This window comes from Sapajus apella, unplaced genomic scaffold (assembly GCF_009761245.1).
Source record: "Sapajus apella isolate SASKATOON/1434 unplaced genomic scaffold, GSC_monkey_1.0 scaffold61, whole genome shotgun sequence".
In the NCBI taxonomy this organism is placed as follows: domain Eukaryota; kingdom Metazoa; phylum Chordata; class Mammalia; order Primates; family Cebidae; genus Sapajus; species Sapajus apella.
Window position 1 is genome coordinate 7,231,745 of NW_022437001.1, and position 19,823 is coordinate 7,251,567.

General features: G+C 40.1%; 1 protein-coding gene and 1 long non-coding RNA gene across 8 annotated transcripts in view; both read left to right on the top strand.

Annotated features, from left to right (window-relative positions):
• The window catches only part of ZNF827 (zinc finger protein 827), a 178,567-nt gene that overhangs the window by 139,640 nt on the left and 19,104 nt on the right, over window positions 1–19,823 (top strand). For all 7 annotated transcript variants that reach the window (XM_032246457.1, XM_032246458.1, XM_032246460.1 and 4 more), the window contains one exon: window positions 16,828–16,965. In XM_032246457.1, the coding sequence (XP_032102348.1) occupies window positions 16,828–16,965 (138 nt within the window). The remainder of the gene's footprint in view (window positions 1–16,827; window positions 16,966–19,823) is intronic.
• On the top strand, window positions 4,107–8,557 carry LOC116528989. The gene is made up of 2 exons (XR_004259323.1): window positions 4,107–5,284; window positions 5,373–8,557. It is a non-coding gene; the product is annotated as an uncharacterized LOC116528989 (long non-coding RNA).

Genomic DNA, 19,823 nt, shown 5'->3' on the forward strand with positions numbered 1-19,823 from the left:
CTGGGCAGCAAAGAGCGAAACTCCATCTCAAAAAAAAAAAAAAAAAAGAGGAACAAATGATATAATTTATGCCAGGTTCTTAGCAGAGTGCTTGAGTCATCATCAGCTTTCAGTAAATTGTATCATCATTGTTGTCGCCATGTTTCCCGCACAGGTGTTAAGAAGGTAGATAAAAGAGGGGTGACACCAAATTTTCAAAATTCGTTAGAAATTTGATTTGCAAGTAACCAAAGAAGGTCTCCCTCCCACCCTCCTTCCCCACCAACAGTTCACTGCTCCTTGCTCCGCTAACCTCATTCCTCTCCACCCCCGAACCCTCACCCTTCCCAGTGTTCCCAGTTTCGTGCACCTTTTTCCAGAGATATTTTACGCACAAACAAGTGGACACATGTCTGTGTGTGTTTGTTTTAGGAACAATTATTCTTAAACAGCTCTCTATCTGAAAGAGTAAAGAGCCTTCTTTCAAGCTGATAATTGAAATGGGGAAATAAAGTAAAAGTTTCTTCCCTCCATGGTTCCAAAGGACAAGTTTTTCACCCTGTAGAATCAAGTGGTTACATCTTTCCCAAGTTAACAGGAAGGACATTATGTTAGTCAGCCTTAATATGAAGAACATTAGCACCCTTTCGGTAGGGTAGACACTGAAGCCTGAAAGAATGGCTCTGTGGAGTCACCTGGGGTTTATTACTGCTTCTGATAGGCCGTTTTATCTCACTGTCGAGAAACTATCGTTTAACTATATGGGCCAAATATATGCGTGCCCAGAATCAACAACTATATCTCTTTTCCATATTTTATATGAGTTATCAACTGACTGGCTCCAAATTAAATTCAAAAGGAATTAGAAGCCTTAGCTGAGGAGCCACTGATGAGATACCCTACTCTGGGTGGGCAGATGCGGCAAAAATTTTCAGAGATAGTACAACTGCTTCCACTTTCCTTTTAAACATTACCTCACATGTGTGAATCTAATGTAGGATTTAGCTCTTCCACGTTCTGTTGTTTAGGGCAAAATGATTGGCTCAAAAGGAAATACTTCTCATTATCATGTTGCCTAATTCATGCAGTGGGATCCAACATAGAGGAACTCAGGTTCCGATTTGAACCTGATAGGATCTAACCTCTGATTTTTGTTTGGGGATATTAGATTATGTTAGAATGCCACTGCTTCATAATTATTGCACATGTAGCCCCAGAATTGTGTAACTCAGAGCCACTGGCTCTAAGCGACCAAACTTCTTTATAAAACATAATGCCAGCCGAGCACGGTGGCTCACACCTGTAATACTAGCACTTTGGGAGGCCAAGGTGGGTGGATCACTTGAGGTCAGGAGTTCAAGACCAGCCTGGTCAATATGGTGAAACCCCGTCTCTACTAAAAACACAAAAATTAGCCGGGCAAGGTAGTGGGTGCTTTGTAATCCCAGCTGCTCAGAAGGCTGAGGCATGTAAATCACTTGAACCCAGGAGGCAGAGATTGCAGTGAGCCGAGATCACGCCACTGCACTCCAGCCTGGGCAATAGAGTGAGACTCAGTCTTGAAAACAAACAAACAAACAAAAACAACAAAGGAAAAGCAAAACGAAACGTAACATCCTGGCTCTGACTTGGCATGACCCTATGAGGACATCCCCAGTACATGCATCTTGAGGGAAGAAGCAGATTCAGCCACTATATACCAGCTGCTGACTGATTCTTGGGTGGTTTGGCAGGTGTATGTGGTTCAGCAGCCTTGGCTAGACAACAGAGGTTGCCATTTTTTTTAAACCTTCACTTTGGAAGAGGAAATAAAAGTGCCAGTCCACTTGAAAGCCCTCTCTTTGAAAGCTCACTTTTTAACCCATGGTTACTTGGCAAACCAATATTTGGGATATGGTGTTATGCGGTGTTTTGTTCTGCTGTGGATGTTACTGGTTTCCTTAACAGTAGAAATAGCTCTGTGAATTGGGTCTTGACAAGTAAAAGGCTTTTCCATCGGCCTTTACTGGTGTTGGGTATGTATATGCTTTTTTTTTCTTTTCTTTTTTTTTTTTTTCCAGACAATGTCTCGCCCCGTCGCCCAGGCTGGAATGCGGTAGCCTCAACCTCCTGGGCTCAAGCAGTTCCCATCCCATCCCCACCCTGCCCTGGCACAGCCTTCTGAGTAGTTGGGACTACCGGCACACACCACCACACCTGGCTAATTTTTGTACTTTTTGTACAGACAATGTTTTACCATGTTGCCCAGGCGGTCTCTAGCCCCTAGGCTCAAGCAATCCTCCCTCCTTGGCCTTCCAGAGTGCTAGGATTATAGGCTATGTGTGCTCTGAAAGTGAGAAATGTAAATATCTCTAAATGTTTACCTGACATTATCTGTAAGACTAGAAGTGACCACATTTTCAGCTCAGAAGACACCAACAGGACCTTTAGGCAAATTCACACGTTGAAAAAGCAGCCGTACACTGTTGAAATCAGAATGTGGCAGCATTCCAACTGGAGAAGGAGCATTTGTGAGTTCCCATTATTAATATTACATGCAAAAATCGTCATTCATGCAACATTAGGGTTACAAATGTTCACATGCCAAAATCGGGAAATAGTAGAAAATAAGATTCTCATGGTGACATCTGTTCTCCGCTCTAGGACATGTTCGGTAATACAGTGTATGGTTGAAGACCGATTAGTTCTGCAAAGCCTTTGGTATGTAGTGTGATTAAGAACCTGAACCTCAGCATGTGGGGAGGCAGGGGGGTGAGGTGAAGAGGGAGCTGGGCTGTGACTGACTTCCTCCCAGTTAGAATTTTACTGGAGGATCTTAGGCAAGCAATTAGCTTATCCACATCTCAAGTTCTCTATGAACTAGAAGCAATACTATGTCTTCTTGCAGTTCTTCCTGATTCACCAAAGATGAGGCAAAGATTCTGCCGAGGGAAGGTCTCCAAAGACGTTTTGAGGTTGAACTCTTACCATCAAAGTTAGAAGTGGCGGCTTTCTGTCAGGAGGGAGAAAGTGTGATGGCTAATCCTGTCAACCTGATTAGATTGAAAGATGCAAAATATTGATCCTGGGTATGTCTGTGAGGGTGTTGCCAAAGGAAATTAGCATTTGAGTCAGTGGGCTGGGGAAGGCAGGCTCATCCTAAATCTGGTGGGCACCATCTAATCAGCTGTCAGTGAATATAAAGCAGGCAAAAAAAATGTGAAAAGGGGAGACTGGCCTAGCCTCCCAGCCTACATCTTTCTCTTATGCTGAATGCTTCCTGCCTTTGAACATCAGACTCCAAGTTCTTCAGTTTTGAGACTCGGACTGGCTCTCTTTGCTCCTCAAGCTTGCAGACAGCCTATTTTGGGACCTCGTGATAATGTAAGTTAATATTTAATAAACTCCCCTTAATTCTGTCCCTCTAGGGAACCCTGACTAATACAGTAAGGATACAGCGCGCACAGGCAGGGGCTTCTCAGTCTTGTCTATGTGGACATTATTGATATTAAATTACATATGTCATACATCCATGCATGTTTTCTCTCGCCTATAGCTCGTGAAGTTTTAATCAAATCCACAAATATTTATTGGCTATTATATTTAAGATCTATGTAAAGAGAGAGGGTAGGAAGAGATGCTTTCAAAGATGGTCAAGTCATAATCCATGAGAAAAATCAACGCACAAACAACCTAGAATAATACAGGGCCCGTAACTAGAATGTATTGCATTTCCACTCAGGAGTAAGGTAGTCCTGCCATATTTTCCAGTTTATTATTTGATCTTTCTGTAGTTTTATTTGTAGTTGAAATTTGACATTGAATTTTTTGTTTAATTTATTTGAATTCATTTTCAATTTGAACATTGAAATGGAAAGAAGGCATCTTTTTAAATATATGTACTTCTTTTGCTCAACTACTTTGGAGTTGAATCATTGAATATTATCCATTACTTAAAAATATCCCAAGCCAGGCGCTGTGGTTTAGGCCTGTAATCCTAGCACTTTGGGGAGGCCAAGACAGACAGATTGCATGAACCCAGGAGTTCAAGATGACAGTGAGCTATGACCATGCCACTGCACTCCAGCCTGGATGACAAAGTGAGACTCTGTCTTAAAAAGTAAACAATAAAAAAAACTATATGTGTATATATATATATATATTCCTAGGCTGTTGAATATATATATTTCTGGTTTGTGGGCCAAAAGTTCATTTCTTACTCTTTCTCAATTCTGAAATGATAAATAGAAGTGGTTTAGATTTTTCATTTATTTATATTGACAGTAGTAATGCCCTTTCTTTTTTTTTTTTTTTCTTATGACAACTGAAAGCAAAAGGATGCCCTAAGTTTCATATACAAATTCAGTAGTTCAAACTCTTTGTCAATAGGATATGCATTTGGAGTAGGAGTAAGTTTGCATCAGACCCTTTACACAGTTAACTCCATTCCATTCTTCAACAGGAACATTTTGTTCAAAGAAGCTAATGAAGTTGTATTTTGATCTGAGACCATGAAATGCAGTGGCACTTGCCACCTAGGAAAGAGAAACATTTTACACATGGTATTGGCCTTCTTAGCACCAGGTCCAAAACGAGGTCACCGTCTCATAGAAATCTTGAGGCCAGAAGCTCAGCCTCAAGACTCTCAGTCTTTTTCTACTTTGTCACAGAAAGTAGAGGTTTTTGCCGAGACGAATGACACACCCCGTGGACACGGCTAGAGTTTTATGCAGTATAAGGAAAGCTGTAGAGTACTTATGCTTCCTAGTTGGGCATTCCAGGTTTAATCCTGGTCCTCCCTCTTACCAGCTATGTAAGAAAAAGCTGATTTCTTAATCAATTCTGAGCCTTGATTCGTCTCATCTATAAAATGAGGGTAATAATGAGACCAACCTTAATCTTTTGTTAAGAGGATTAGATGAAATCATGTAAGTAAAACCTGTAGCCATAGCGTGGTGCTCAGAGTAAAATAAGTGCTAAATAAATCTTAGCTATTCATATGTATAATTCCTCTTTCAGCTACACCTAAATACAAAGTTTTCTCAATTATTAAAGTATGCATCTATTCAAATTATTGAGAATGATACAATAGAGATGGCCTATTTCACTTATCTAAAAAACAAAATATTTGCCAACTGTGCTATTTGTTATTACTGGTAACTAATTTTCAGAGCTGCCAGTCATTATGGCATACATTCATAGGAAAATACTAATAATCTTTTTCCTCCTCTCCTAGCTAACAAAGTAATATGGTCTAAATGTTTATGTCCGACCATTTCAATTTATACATTAAAATCCTCACCCCTAAAGTGATGCGATTTAGAAGGTGGAGCCTTTGGGAAGGGCTTAGATCTTGGGAGTGGAGCCCTCATTACTAGGATTAGTAGCCCCTATAAAGGAGGCTCTTATTAAAGGCCCCTTGCCTCTTCTGCCATCTGAGGGTAGGGTGGGAAGACAGCTGTCTCTGAGAAAGCAGGGCCTCCGCAGACACTGAATCTGCCAGTGCCTTGATCTTGGACTTCTCAGCCTCCAGAACTGTGAGAAAAACATTTCTGTGGTTTATAAGTCACCCGGTGTTTTGTTATATAGCAGACTGAGCTAAGACACAAAGCATTTCCCAATCCTATGTCTGTGATTCCCCACTGGAGGAAAAATGATTACATAAGCCAACAAACAGAAACCCTCACCATATAAAAACATATAACCCTGCCTAGTCAAGTAGGTAGAATTTGTGGATCAAGGAGAAAAACTATGTGTGACCACTGTTGCCTTACAGCTTTAAATCTGCCATTAACTAACAAAAATGTTATAATGTGCTAAAACCCAAGGTCAGGAGAAAGGCAAAGCAGAATAGTTATATTTTCTATTAATACAGAATTCAATAGGTTAGGAGAAGAGAAAGAGGAAGACTGAAAATTTGAAACTGGATGTAGTCACACAAGAATATTGCAGTGTCTGGGAGCTGATAAGGGCTTTAAGGAAATTTAGAAATCTTTAAAGGAATGGTTGATATGATCAAGGCTTGTCCATAAGAAAAGAAGACTAGAATAATTGAGAATACCAGTGGATTCCAATCTTAGTGAAGAGAACTGCAGAATCCCTAGAGGCTTACTTGAATAATATTTGGAAATGACTGTGACTTGAATTTTAAGAAGAAATGTATTCAATATTTTAAAGACTCTATAGGTATGACTCTGTTAGCACATTGCATACTTTCAGGAGTAAATTAACATTAATATTTTAGTATTTTAGAAAGCCTGGATTTACTTTCTAAATTCAGAGTATTTCTAGAATATTAGAGTATTTTAGGATCATTAAATTTTTAATTATAGTGGTCAACTCTTTTCATTTAGTTTATCCCTTTTCCTCACTTATTAAGTAAATATTAATATATATTGAGAACCTAGTTCAACAACAAACAAGGGAAAAGGGGAAATTATTTTATTTCCCCGAACAATGATAATGTTTTTCTTCAAGGTGTTCTCGTATGGGCCTGTACTTTCTAGTAAATTATAGAAGATAACTTTGGGATTTAAAGATTTACTGTCACCTAATACAGTCTTCAGGTAGCTCTGCACTTGAATGCCTGTTATTTTTCTTCTCTGGGAAAAGTTGAAAGAAAAGACTATAAGGGTCTCATTCTGGAGCAAGTGAAAGCTACCTGAAATAAGTTTGATAATTAAAATTTACATAATTGGTGCTCAGATTTTTCATACCCAGCAGCTCACCAGATGTAAAGACACAGGAATAGGCCAAAGAGGAGTTGGGTAATGGAAATGAGGCAGAGCCTCCAAATTCCACCATTCTGTCTCCAGGCAGGCCCTGGGGGAAGCATTTGGGTTGCCTCAATAAAGCCCTCTTTAGATTTATGTGATCGTGGATGCTTCTTCTTTATGGTTGGTGAATTTACAGCGGAACAAATCGAGATTGTAACAGACAGAAGATCTGTCTCTGGTGAAATAAATTAGAACCATTAGATTTTCCTCTATGGTCTTGTAGTATAATGTAATAAATGGTTGAGAGTATGGGCTTTGAGGTCAGACAGCTTTAGGTTTGGGAAAGGCTATCACTTTCCTGCTAGGTGACCTTGACTTCAACCACCCTGAGCCTGATACTGTTTTTGCATTTTGTGTTGCTTTGTTTTGTAAAATAGAAATGGTAATAATAGTGTCTAATACATAGTGCTGCTATAAGGTTAAATATTAACATATGTGTAAAATGCATCATATAGTGACTAACGCAATGGTCAATCCTCCATAAATATAAGCTATTGTGTTAACTTTGTATTGTCTCCTTAATATATTTTTAACAAATTCTGATTTTGCATAATGGAGATAAACTGCCAAAATTGGATGAAACTATTTATACACTTTAAGTCTTTATCTGTTGGAATCATGTTCAGCTTAACCACAGAGACTTAACCAATTATGGATCTGTTTTTCTCCCATAATAAAGAATTCAGAAATAGGCAATATAAGGCTGGTATAGCTGTTTGAAGGAGACAGCGAGGACCCACCATTTAATTTTCTGCTCCCCCACACTCATCGATGGCTTTCATCTTCGCAATTGAAAGAGAGCTGTGGTACCTCTAGACAGCCAAGAAGCAAGAGTGCAGAGTGAAGGGCAAAAGTCTTTTTCTAAGACAGTCTTTTCTGGGGAGTGGAGGGATGTCAGAGAATCTCTTTGCAGGAACTTCTACCTATATCTCATTGTCCAGAGCTATGTTTCATGAACAGCCTCTAATAGCAGTGGAAGCTGGTAAGGAAGGTATGTTTTTAACTGGGCACATTGCCACCTTGAAACAAAACAAAAAGCCACATAGTTCTGTTGGACATTAAGTAAACAAACATCAGTTTCTACCACAAAGCCAAGCAAACTTACAAAAAAGACACAATTTTCAGGCCTGATTATTTTTCTAACAAAGATTTATAAATGTCCTCAATATTGGGACATTCTGAGGGCATTTGCTAAGACCTTAAATCCTACCATCATCATTAAGAAGAGAAGTGGTCACTGGTCTGTGTAATGGGGAAAATAATAACCAGATCCTTTAGGCATGATTCTTGAATCAATATTGTCAGTTTGCTTCCATGTTGTAATATCAAATTAGGTTGCCATTCAGTACAACAGTCCTGATTTTGGTGATGTGATTATATCATTTATTCAATAAGGTTTTACGGAGGATCCCACTAATCTTGGAAATATAAGTGTAGGGAAAACATAGAAGCAACATTACAAATTTTCATGCATGGAAATGAACCTTTATTTTCATAAAAGGTTAAGTTATATAGTTTTCTTTTTTAATAAATATTGTTATAATGGCAGGCATCAGTTGGCCTAGATTCTGTCAGTGAGTGTCTACATTTGGAGGCTTAGAGAAGGTCCCTATGGTACTCAAGTTCTATGTGATCAGTCTCACTGGAAATTAGGGGTACCTAGTTCTAGCCATTTCTGTTACCTGAATAATCGAGGTCCAGTTTTCTACTATTGAATTAAAATGACCTGCATAAAGAACCAGATATAGGAAACAGTTTTTTATGAGAGGATAAGTCAGTCAGTCAGTATTTTTTAAGCTAACTGTTATCCAGCACTAAGCAAAGAAAAAAAAGTAACCCAGTTTTCCTGGGATGATTTTTCAGAAGCACCCATTTACTAAGCAGTTGGCATTGATTTCATATGGCTTAGAGGAACAGGCAGACTGTGGGTCTGTCTCTGCTCTCCCAGAGTCACTAGGCAAGTTACCTGGGTTCTGTAGGCCTCAGTTTCCTTATATGTAAAACAGCAACTTAAAAAAAAAAAATGATTGTTAGGATTCCTCCGTGATCTTGGGTTTGGGGCAGGATAGAGATTTAATTACTGTGGAAGCGATTACTTGCAAGTTGTGGGGTGCAAGAACACCTTCTCTCTGGGGTCGGAGAAGCCCTGAAGTGTCAGGCTTCATTTTCATCCTCCTGAAAATAAAGGAATTGGATTGGAAGTGGCAGAGTCCTCTACTTGATCTAATGTTCTGTCAAACAGAGTTTGAGAGAACTGCCACCTGAAGTCTACCAGACGGATTGAATTAATAAAAATTTTTGGAGATATGCTTGATGGGTTTCATCTTCTCAGGACCTGAGCACGGACTCTCTGAAAGTAGTAAGGCAAAACTCTACTTTGCTAAGTTTGTTAAGCATTAAAGTTTGAAATGAGCCCAAAGAAGATCAAGGGTGTTATTTTACATCTAGAACCTCCATCCAGTGTTTCTAACTGAGCACAGATTGACAAAAACTATTTCTTTTTCTTTCTTTCTTTTTTTTTTTTTTTTTTTTTTGAGACAGAGTCTTACTCTGTCGCCAGGCTGGAGTGCAATGGTGTGGTCTTGGCTGACTGCAATCTTCGCCTCCCGAGTTCAAGCGATTCTCCCACCTCAGCCGCCCAAGTAGATGGTAGTACAGGGTGTGTGCCACCATACCAAGCTAATTTTTGTATTTTTAGTAGAGACAGGGTTTCACTATGTTGGCCAAGCTGGTCTCGAACTCCTGACCTCATGATCCACACGCCTCAGCTTCCCAAAGTGCTGGGATTACAGGCATGAGCCACCGCGCCTGGCCGACAAAAACTATTTCTAAATTCTTCTGTCTTAGCAGTTCATTGAGGTAACACCTTGGCCAGGAGATAATCCTGTATTTTGGGAGAGTGTAATGGTCCTTAAAGGAGAAGTTGGTTACATCGAGACATGCAGAGAGGTGGTCATAGGGAGCCTAGTAAGTCTGTTAGGACTGGCATGAGCAACACTTCCGGCATCTTGTGCAGGGTCACTAGTAGTAAATGAAATGGTGGGACAGGTCACCAGTGCCAGCCATCTGCATTGTGGCTGCTGTTCCAATACAGCTGTGACACTGCAAGATAGATCCTCTGAGCTGGAAATTCTAAAACGGTAGATGTTATCCTAAATTGAAATGACTCTGAAAAAATTAAAAAGGGATATAGAAGAGCTACAAGCACTGGAACAAAGGTATTAACCCCCAAAGAGTCATAAACCACAGCTGGCTCTTAGCTTCACAAGCAGCCCTCAGAAGGTGGTAGCTTGTTTTAAGCAGAGGCCATGCAGAGCCCATGAAACCAAAGGACAGAGCCAGTAGGGATAGAGTCTGACCAGAAAGTTCCATGCCCTCTGCTTTCTGCCTGGAAAATGACCTGGTAGGTTTTAACCTATCCAGGAGTACAGAGGATTTCAGAATTTCAGTTTGAGGTATGCCTCAAAACATTCCAGCCTTGATGATGAAAGAAAGAAGTGATCAAAATACCATATGTCACAATGGGAAACCCAAGCGGCCCCGGAGCCTCTTCTTCAGTAACAAGATTTAGTTGATCTGAACAGTTATTTATGCATTGAGGTCATGTTTTGGCCAATCTTTTGCTTATGGCTGTAGCCAAATAAAGCCTTCTGTCTTAGCATTTCTTTTACCAAAATCAGGTTGAGAGATGGTTCTTTGAGAGGACTCTTTTGTCAGGGAATACAGGGATCTTGTCACACAGTAAAACACGCCAACAAAGCCAAACAATACACAAAACAATAGGGTTAAATGATGTTAAAATTGAAAGGAAGCAAACTAAAGTCCTTTCCTTTGTCCCTCTCAGTTTTTGAGGTTTTGCTTATTTGTTTGTTTAGTTTTACCAAAAATGCTCCCCAAATGGCAATGAAAAACCCATGGTATTCTTCAGTAATACCATGTTTAAGTCAGGGAGGACTGGCTTTTAGGACTTCCCTATTTGATCTTCCTCTTGTTCCTTCTTTATTCTAAGTTTTGACATGTGACAGTTTCTAACATCTCTGTGCCTGGAAATAGTCTAGGCTTACACTTTTAAGAAGAGAAATGGAGAAAAATGCTAGTGTCTGTGGATTGTTGCTAAATCTGCACATGTCCATTTGTAACCAAGAGTATTCAACTCAGAGCCAAAGAACAGGAAGAAAAGAAAAATCCCTCCTTTGTTTGTAGACCTTGGCATTGACTTCATATGGCTTAGAGGAGCTTGAATGACACTGTGAGTCTGTCTCTGCTCTCCCAGAGTCACTAGCCAGGGGTAATTACTTAGGTTCTCTTGGCCTCAGTTTCCTTATATAAAAAACAGAAGACATTGAACAAGATGATTGTTAAGGTTCCTCCTTGAGCTAAGATTTGGGGCGGGATAGAGACTTAGTTACTATGGAAACCATTGCCCAAGCTGTGCAAGTTGTGGGGTCGTCTGGGGTAGGAGAGGTCCTGGAATATAATGTGTCATTTTTAGTCTCCTGAAAATGAACAAATTGGATCTGAAGATAACTGAGTCCTCTACTTCATATAATGTTTTGTCAAGCATATTTTGATAGAACTCCCTCCTGAATTTTACCAAATGGGTTTAATTAAGGAAAATTTTTGGAAACATGCTGGATGGGTTTCATCATCCCAGGACCTATGCATGAAATGAGACACGTCCCCTTGGATCACTAGGTTATAAGAAGCAGTTTGCCATGTTGTATTTTGGCCAACTAGTCCTCATCATTATGGATAACAGACCTCAATTAACCATTAACAGGAAGAGCTGAAAACCTTGTTTTGGGATTGCTAGGATGGGATCCTTCTCCTTACACTGTGTTCCTATTTTTCTAGCTGTACTCTAAGGACAAAAGTGCTTAATGCTATACATCTATTTGCTTTATTTAAAACAAAAACAAAACCTATATAAGGAAGAGGAAAAGCTCAAATGACATTCAAGGCAAACATCATAGGTGAAAAATAGAGAGAAAACCATCTGATCACATAATACCAAGTAGCCAGGAATTTATGGAAGCAATTTATGGTTATCCCACAGATCAGAATATAAGAATGTGAAAAGAAATAAAATGCTTTATAAGAGACAAAATCCTATGAGACTCTGTACAAAAAAGAGGTTATCATTAGACAAGTATTTCTAAAAGAAATGAAGAAAATCTTAAATATACATTCAAGCCACTTAAAATAATGAAACAAATGTTAAGGGATATGAGAATCAAGATGAAGAAGAGCAAAAATTTAGAAATAGTACCCGTACTCCAAGCTGTTTTGTGACTTTGGAACTAACTTAAAAGCAGTCATTGATATGTGCACTTTTCTGCTACATGTATTATGCTTCATAAAAAGTTTTTTAAAAGAAAATTTCTGAATAATCTAAAAGAAGCTTTTAAAGTTTCTCTTCCCCAGCAGAAGAAAATAATTCAGATGGAAATGTGTTCAGATGGCTGTACACTTGTTGCTGTTGATAATAAATGTGTAGAATTTTTCACAGAATGGTAGCGGGGACGGTTTGGGAATTAAAGCCTGTCAAAAGGTGGAACCTAATGTTCAAAGTTCTAAAACCAAGAGGAACCATAGGAGGGGCTTTCAGTTAAGAACGTTACAAGTAATAGAAAATCTAACCAGCAGTGGCTGAAACAAACAGGGACTTATTTTCCTCACAAAACAAGAAGTCCAGTAGTGGGTGGTTTCTGGCGTTCATTCAGCTACTGAGACATGCCATGGAGGACTGGATTAGTCAGTTCTTGCAGTGCTATAAATACCTGAGACTAGGTAATTTATAAAGAAAAGGGGTTTAATTGGCTCACACTTCCATAGGATCTATAGGAAGCATGATGCTGGCATCTGCTCAGCTTCTGGGGCTGCCTCAGGAAACTTTTGGTTATGGTGGAAGGTGTAGGGGAAACAGGCACATGTTACATGGCCAGAGCAGTAGGAAGAGAGAAGGGGAAGGTGCTGCACACTTTTAAAAACTCAGATCTCATGAGAACTCCACTTCCATGACCCCATCACCTCCCACCAGGCCCCACCTCCAACACTGGGGATTACAATTTGACATGAGATTTGGGCAGAGACACAGATCCAAACCATATCAAGGACCTATACTTTTCTCATCTTTCTCTTTCTCCGTCCTTGGCAGTTGGCTTTTGTCCACATGCCTCATATTCAGAGTCCCGGCTATTTCCTCTGTGATCAAGGCTGGAAAAAAGAAGAGGGCCAACACCAGTCATATCTTTCATTTTATCAGAAAAGCAGAAGCTTTCTCAGGACTTTGGCACATGGCTGCCCCAGCTGCTTCCATGGCGGGAGAAAGCCGGGGTTAAGGGAAGTTGAGAATGACTGTTGGGTTAACTGACAAATGGCAACTGCCAGAGTTTGTCATAAAGAAAATCATCTTGTAGCTTGATGCTGTTGGGAAGAGGTAAGAATTTGGGGCTTTTGGGAGTATAGCTCAGGACTACAAACATTTCTACAAATAGAATCATAAAAGCGGTTAATGAATTTAGTTAAAATAGCGATTCGAAAGGCAGGTAGCCTGATTTTTCATTCTGAATTGGCCATAGGCCTTAATGAATGTTAATAAATTTTTAGTCTTTCCCACTATAAGGATAATGTCTATTCTCTGCCTCACTTGAACCCTTTTATTCCGTCATTCACTTATTCAACAAATATTTACTAAGCACCTCTTATGTAGCAGAGATTGTGTGAATGCTGAGGATACACGAATAAATAATGCAGAACGCTTTCCCCAGGGGAGGGAGGCCAGGGAACATGTTGACTGAGCACTGCTTCATGTTGGATTGTGCGGGGTGCCTTATATGCAGGTGTGTGTGTGTGTGTGTGTGTGTGTGTGTGTGTGTGTGTGTGTGTGTATGGCTTATAGAAGCTATGTAAGCAAGTAATATAATAGGTAAAGTGGTACAACAGAAATATTCATGAAAGTGCCCTGGGACAGAGAAGGGAAATGTCTAACTCTACCTTGAGAACTGGGCAGGTCTTCCCTGAAAAGATGAAATCTGAGATAGGGCTTGAAATTGAGTCTGAGTTTGTTGTACAGAAGTGGTTGGGGGAAGTAGCTTTTGGTGGAGAAACAGTTGATTTAAAAGCAATGACACTTAAAAGGGAATTGTTTCTTCCTGAAAATTCAAGCAGTCTACTCTGCCAAGCATTCGGGTGGTGGGAGGTGGCCAGAGCCAGACCATGAAGGACTCAGAAGCCAGAAGTTTGGCCTTGGGGAGCCATTGGCATACAGGACAAGACGTGATGAGATTTGTGCCTCGGAAAGATCATTCTGGAATCTGTCAGGTGAGGAGGGGCTGTTGGAAGGGAGAGAATCTGGGAGCAAGGAAGCTGTTTTGAAGGCTTTAGCCACAGTGTTGGTGAAAGATGGTGACACAGTTAAGGCAGCGAGGTCCAGAAAGATCTATGTAAGTACATCAGCTTCTGGTGACTGATTGGATGTGTTGAAAGGGAGTCAGGGGAGGAGTCAAAAACAGTTTCTAAAGTTTCTCACATGACACTTGGGTGGCATCATTCACAGGAGATGCAGGAGAGTGTGGCATCTGCAGAGCCCTGTTTCAGCTTCATCTCAGCTCCTAGAACAAGGAGCAGGCCTTTGCTTCAGGTCTTGTGTTGCCGCAGTGATACTCCTCTCCGCACTGACTCTCCCTCTGGGCCCCACCCAGCTGTGATTTCGAGGTCTTGTTCTGGGTTAAGGCTCCAAATGGCCTGTGGTTGCCTCGTTCCTATGTGCAAAATGAAAATGGGTGGCTGTAGCAAACGCAAAGATAGGATGGGAGGGCAGCGATCCCTAGATAAGGCTTTGAGTTGGATGCGGGGCAGTGGCTGAGCAGTCATGGGTGCCCTGTGGCAACTGCCTGCCTCACTTCGTCTCCGGGTGTTCATCCCACTCAGCTGCAGCACAACCTCGGTAGCTGTCATCATTTTCCAAGCCAGTGGAGGCAGTCAGACAGTTCATGATGCTTCAACTTCTCCAGTACATGACTGATACTTGAAGGAATTATTAAGATGCTTATTTATTTATAATTGCATCTGCTTGTTTGGCATTTGACCCCATTCATTCCTTCTTCTTGTGAATGTATTAGGAGACCCTGTACCCTCTTGACTTCTCCTTATAATTATTACTGTTACCGTTCTTTGAAGCACTGTTTTGAGTATACACTTAAAAGGGGCTACTGATATACTGAAATTCACTGCACAGCTGAAATGCCCACTGCTTGAACTCAAGGACAGCCGTCTAAGAGTGGTTCTTGTCCTCATAAGTTCAACTGCCTTTTTTTTCCACTTCCCTTTCCCCCACATTTCTGGCCTCTTTCCCTTTAAAGATTTCTACATTCCTACTTTCATTAGAGCAGCTCTTCTCCCTGAGGCCCCAAGCGCTATGTTTTAACAAACACAGATAAATCAATTCATGTGCTTTATCAGTGTTGGAATTGCTGGCAGGTGCCTCACAGTGAACAGTATGGCAATTTCACCATCATCTCCTCTCCTCCCCTTTCCAGACATACATTCATACTTGTTTCTTCTTCTCTTAGATTACCGTATCTGACAAATCATTCAAATGAAGAATGATCCCATTAATTTATCCACATAGAAGTAGAAGCTTGTATTTGGGAAGCAGTTTCAACCAAATTGTGTGAAATAAAGTTCTTTCTTCTGATGTTATCTCTGACCCGTGTTGTGAGCATTTTCATCTGCTTGGATTATGAGAAGTTCTTACCACCATGTAATCATCACCACATGGTGTCCAGTGCTATAATGCAGTACTGTGCTTGAAGGAGATTTGCAATGATTCACTAAGGTGATAGACAAGATATTAACTTACTGTGTCCATTGTCTTGGTCTTCAAAGTGAGGGGAAAGGCCTATCAGTGGCCCATTCAAGTGTCCTTTTAGAAGTGTCTTCTTCTCTCTTTCTGGTGTTCTCTGTCACCTGTTTTATGGCATTACCGTAGAATGAATGTTTGTGTAATCTGGTACAGTTCCACAAGAAGAAACATGGATCAGAAAATTAAAGGTAATCCTAAGGATAAGAATGAGAAAACAAAAGCTCTTTAAGATGATTAGAGAATATATTAAAGTCCATTTATTTCGTTCACAACTATGAACTATGGGTAGATAATTTGTGACACTCACTGTTTTCCCTAATTTGAGACCTTTGGGGAAATTCTGGTTCATTCTCGCATTAGGGAATTTTCTGTGGCACAGTGTGTGGTAGTCATCACTGAGTCTACTTAACAGAAGTTCCTCATTAAGGATTTTGCACAAACTGTGATGAAGAGCAAAGCTTTCTTGTTAAAGAGAATGAAACCATGTTTCCTTTCAAGGGACTGAACCATTTCTTTTCACCTCAGAATCTGAGATTTACAATTCTTTTCCTTTTTTACTTTTTTTTGAGACAGGATCTCACTGTGTCACCCAGGCTGGAGTGCAGTGTCACCATCTTAGCTCACTGCAACCTCCACCTCCCAGGTTCAAGCAGTTCTCATGCCTCAACCTCTGAAGTAGCTGGGGTTACAGGCACCTGCCCCCATGTCCAGCTGATCTTTGTATTTTTAGTAGAGACGGAATTTCAACATGTTGGCCAGGCTGGTCTTGAACTTCTGAGCTCAAGTGATCTTCCCGCCTTGGCCTCCCAAAGTGCTGGGATTACAGGTGTGAGCAACCGCACCCGGCCTACAGTTCTTTATTTACTGTCTTGTGGCAAGAGCCTACATTTCTGGAATTTTAACAGGCAACTCATTTAACAAATGTTTATTGAGTATCTGCTGTCCACTGGGCACAGTGCTGTCAACCTACTAGAGGGTTAGTTGGCTAAAGACCAAATCTTCAAATACTGAAGATTTGACTGGAGTTGGAATCACTTGCCACTGCAGCTTTCAAGAATGGCCTTCTTAGAGACCAGAAGTGAGCAAGAAAACCAGTTGCAGAGACTAATTTGTAGTTGATAGGCACAATCTTCAGAGAGATGTCTTGGCTGAAATCCTGAATGTCGACTAACATAAAATGTATTTTTGTTGCCTTATTTCTCATGATGCTTTGTTCTTTTGACCCAGAAACAGAAAAGATAGTCCTAGAGGCAGGAAATGGATTGCCATCCTGGAAATTCAATGACCAGCTTTTTCCCTGTGACGTGTGTGGGAAAGTGTTTGGCCGACAGCAGACATTGTCCCGACACCTCTCGCTGCACACAGGTGAGTGAGTGGGGCCTGGGCTGTCAGCCCTCTGTCCTCTATACCAACTTCTCCACTCCCCAGAAGCTGAGTTTCTCTAAGAGAGGCATTACAGGAAGTGCTGGGAATGTGTTTCTCTGGACCTTTTCAAGCCATTTTGCCTGGCATGTTTAAGGAAGACCTTGGAAAGGCTTTTTAATTTGTATTGAAAGGACTCATTGAGTTCTGATGAGAAAATATACACGATTTAGGTTTATTCAGATAAAATTCCTAAACTCTGTGAAGAATGTATTGATCTCATCTTGAGAGTGCAGGATGGGGACACACTCCATCTTACTGGTTTCATCTTATTGTGGTGGGTGGGAGCAGCGGGGGGAAAGGCACCTTGGTAGAGAAACAGCTTCTGCCTTTATTTACATATAATCCTGGAGAAATACAGTTGGTTCTGAAAGTTGGGAAAGGGAAGGCAACCAAGTTAACGAGGAGAAATAAATAGTAACTTAATCCACACAGCAAAAATAAGTGAAGACAAAAAGACATAAGGTAAAATCAATAGTAAACATAAAGCAAGATGGAAATAATAAAATCGAACATTTCCATTTTTTACATTGAAATCAGGTTTTTAAATAATCCAGATATGTCTTACATACAGGGAACACAACAAACAAATGATAAAGAAAAGTTCAAAATAAAGATTTCGTACATCACATAAAATTTAAAAAGCAAGACAGGAAGTATGAATATGACAAGATTAATTTTGTCTTTTTTTTTTTTTCTTCTCAAGGCTGGAGTGCAGTGGCATGATCCCAGCTGACTGCAACCTTTGCCCCCCTGGTTCAAGCAATCCTTCCGTTTTAGCTTTCTGAGTAGCTGGGACTACAGGTGCACACTACTACCATGCCTGGCTAATTTTTTAAAGAAGTTTTTTGTGGCTGGGCATGGTGGCTCACACCTGTAATCCCAGCACTTTGGGAGGCCAAGGCGGGTAGATTACCTGAGGTCAGGAGTTCGAGACCAGCCTGGCCAACGTGGTGAAACCCTGTCTCTACTAAAAATACAAAAATTAGCTGGGCCTGATGGCACAAGCTTTTAATCCCAGCTACTTGGTAGGTTGAGGCAGGAGAATCACTTGAACCCAGGAGGAGGAGGTTACAGTGAGCTGTGATCGTGCCACTGCCTTCCAGCCTTGGTGACAAGAGTGAAACGCAGTCTCAAAAAAAAAAAAGAAAAAAAAGTTTTTTGTGGAAACGAGGTTTCACCATGCTACCCAGGCTGGTGTCTTTTTTTTCTTTTTATAGTTTTAATATTTTTAATCTTAAATCCCACTAAAGGTAAAATTTAGTTATATACTTAGCCACAAAGAAAAGTTGAACATGTTTCAGAAAGTGAAGTTTCATAAGGTCACATTCTCTGAGCATACGTAAATGAAATATTAAATAAGTAAGGATCAATAAAATGTCCTGCCTAATTGGACCAAAGAAAAGGGGAGAAAATAAAAATTCAAATAACAGATATCTAGAAGGAATGAAACAACACTTCATAGGTAAACCTGGAGCAAGAGCTCTAGTCAGAGGAAAATTTATAGACTTAAACGTTTTAATTAGAGAGAAAGACAAAAATAAAGGAATTTAACAGTCACCTTAAGGAATTGGTAAAACAACAAAATCTTGAAAAAAGATGGCCATAAAATAGATAAATCCTTTTAAGGCTGATTAAGAAAATGAAGCAAAAATACTCAAGAATGAAAAAGGAAGCCTAATCTTCAATTCAGAAGATGTTAAAGGATTATTGGAGAATAATGAAGCTCTAGGAAAAAAAAGCTGAACACTTAGATGGCATAGCTCATTTAAACAGAACGACTAAAATTGACCCAAAATGGGTAGGGAACTTAAATCAATCAGTTCCCAAAGGGAAATTTGGAAAAATTATGAAGGACACACCGTTAATAAAGGTATCAGGTCCAGAAATTTTCCCTGGTGAGTTCTTTCTAACCTTTTGAGAAGAGGAAATTCCAATGTTATTAAACCTTTCCAAATGATAGAAGAAGATTTAAAAAGCTCCACAGTTTCACTTTATGGAGGATGCATAACCTTAATAACAAAACTTAACAACTCACTTATTCATACAAAAGCAAAACTTCTAAAGAAAGGACACATTTTATCTGCACAGTAGGGCTCCTCCCCTGACCCTGCTGAGCCCAGATACCAGCCCTTCAAGATGTTGGGGACCACCTATAATAATAATGGTCTTATATTTTGTAGAGAAGAAGTTTTTTCCATGTTCTTCTCTGTGAACTAAGGAAGACGGGTATTTTCTTTAAGCCAGGCTCAGTAATACTAAGTAAGCATTAAGGATAGATCCCTGGAGTTGTTCTTTCCTTCATCTTCTGCTATTACCTTTATCTGTATGATGAAAGCAAAGCCTGCTCCTCTTAGTTTAATTTGCTTGATTAATCAAATGATTTCAGAATGCCACCCTGAAAATGATCCTGAAACAGTTGTCAGTTTTATGAGAGGGTTTCCATTAAGAAATTAATTGAAATTCTTTATTTTATTTATGTAAAATGAAATTTCCAATTAAATTATTTCACACAGCATTTTCCCCCTTTAATTTCATTAGTTTTTTTATTTCCTGGGTGACCCAGGCCAGGAGCTTAGGGAGAATGATGGGGCCTCTCTTATGCTGCAGTCCTGCCAATGCTGTGTTTCATTCCCCCACGCTGCTCAGCACACACCCACCCACGACTGACACATGGGTGCATACACACACACTTGCTCACTCACTCACACAATAAGATAAATATGGAGCTTATCTTATCAGGAAAAGGGGCTGTGGGTGTCCAGAAAAAAAAAAAAAAGTAAAAAAAAAAGCAGATTATC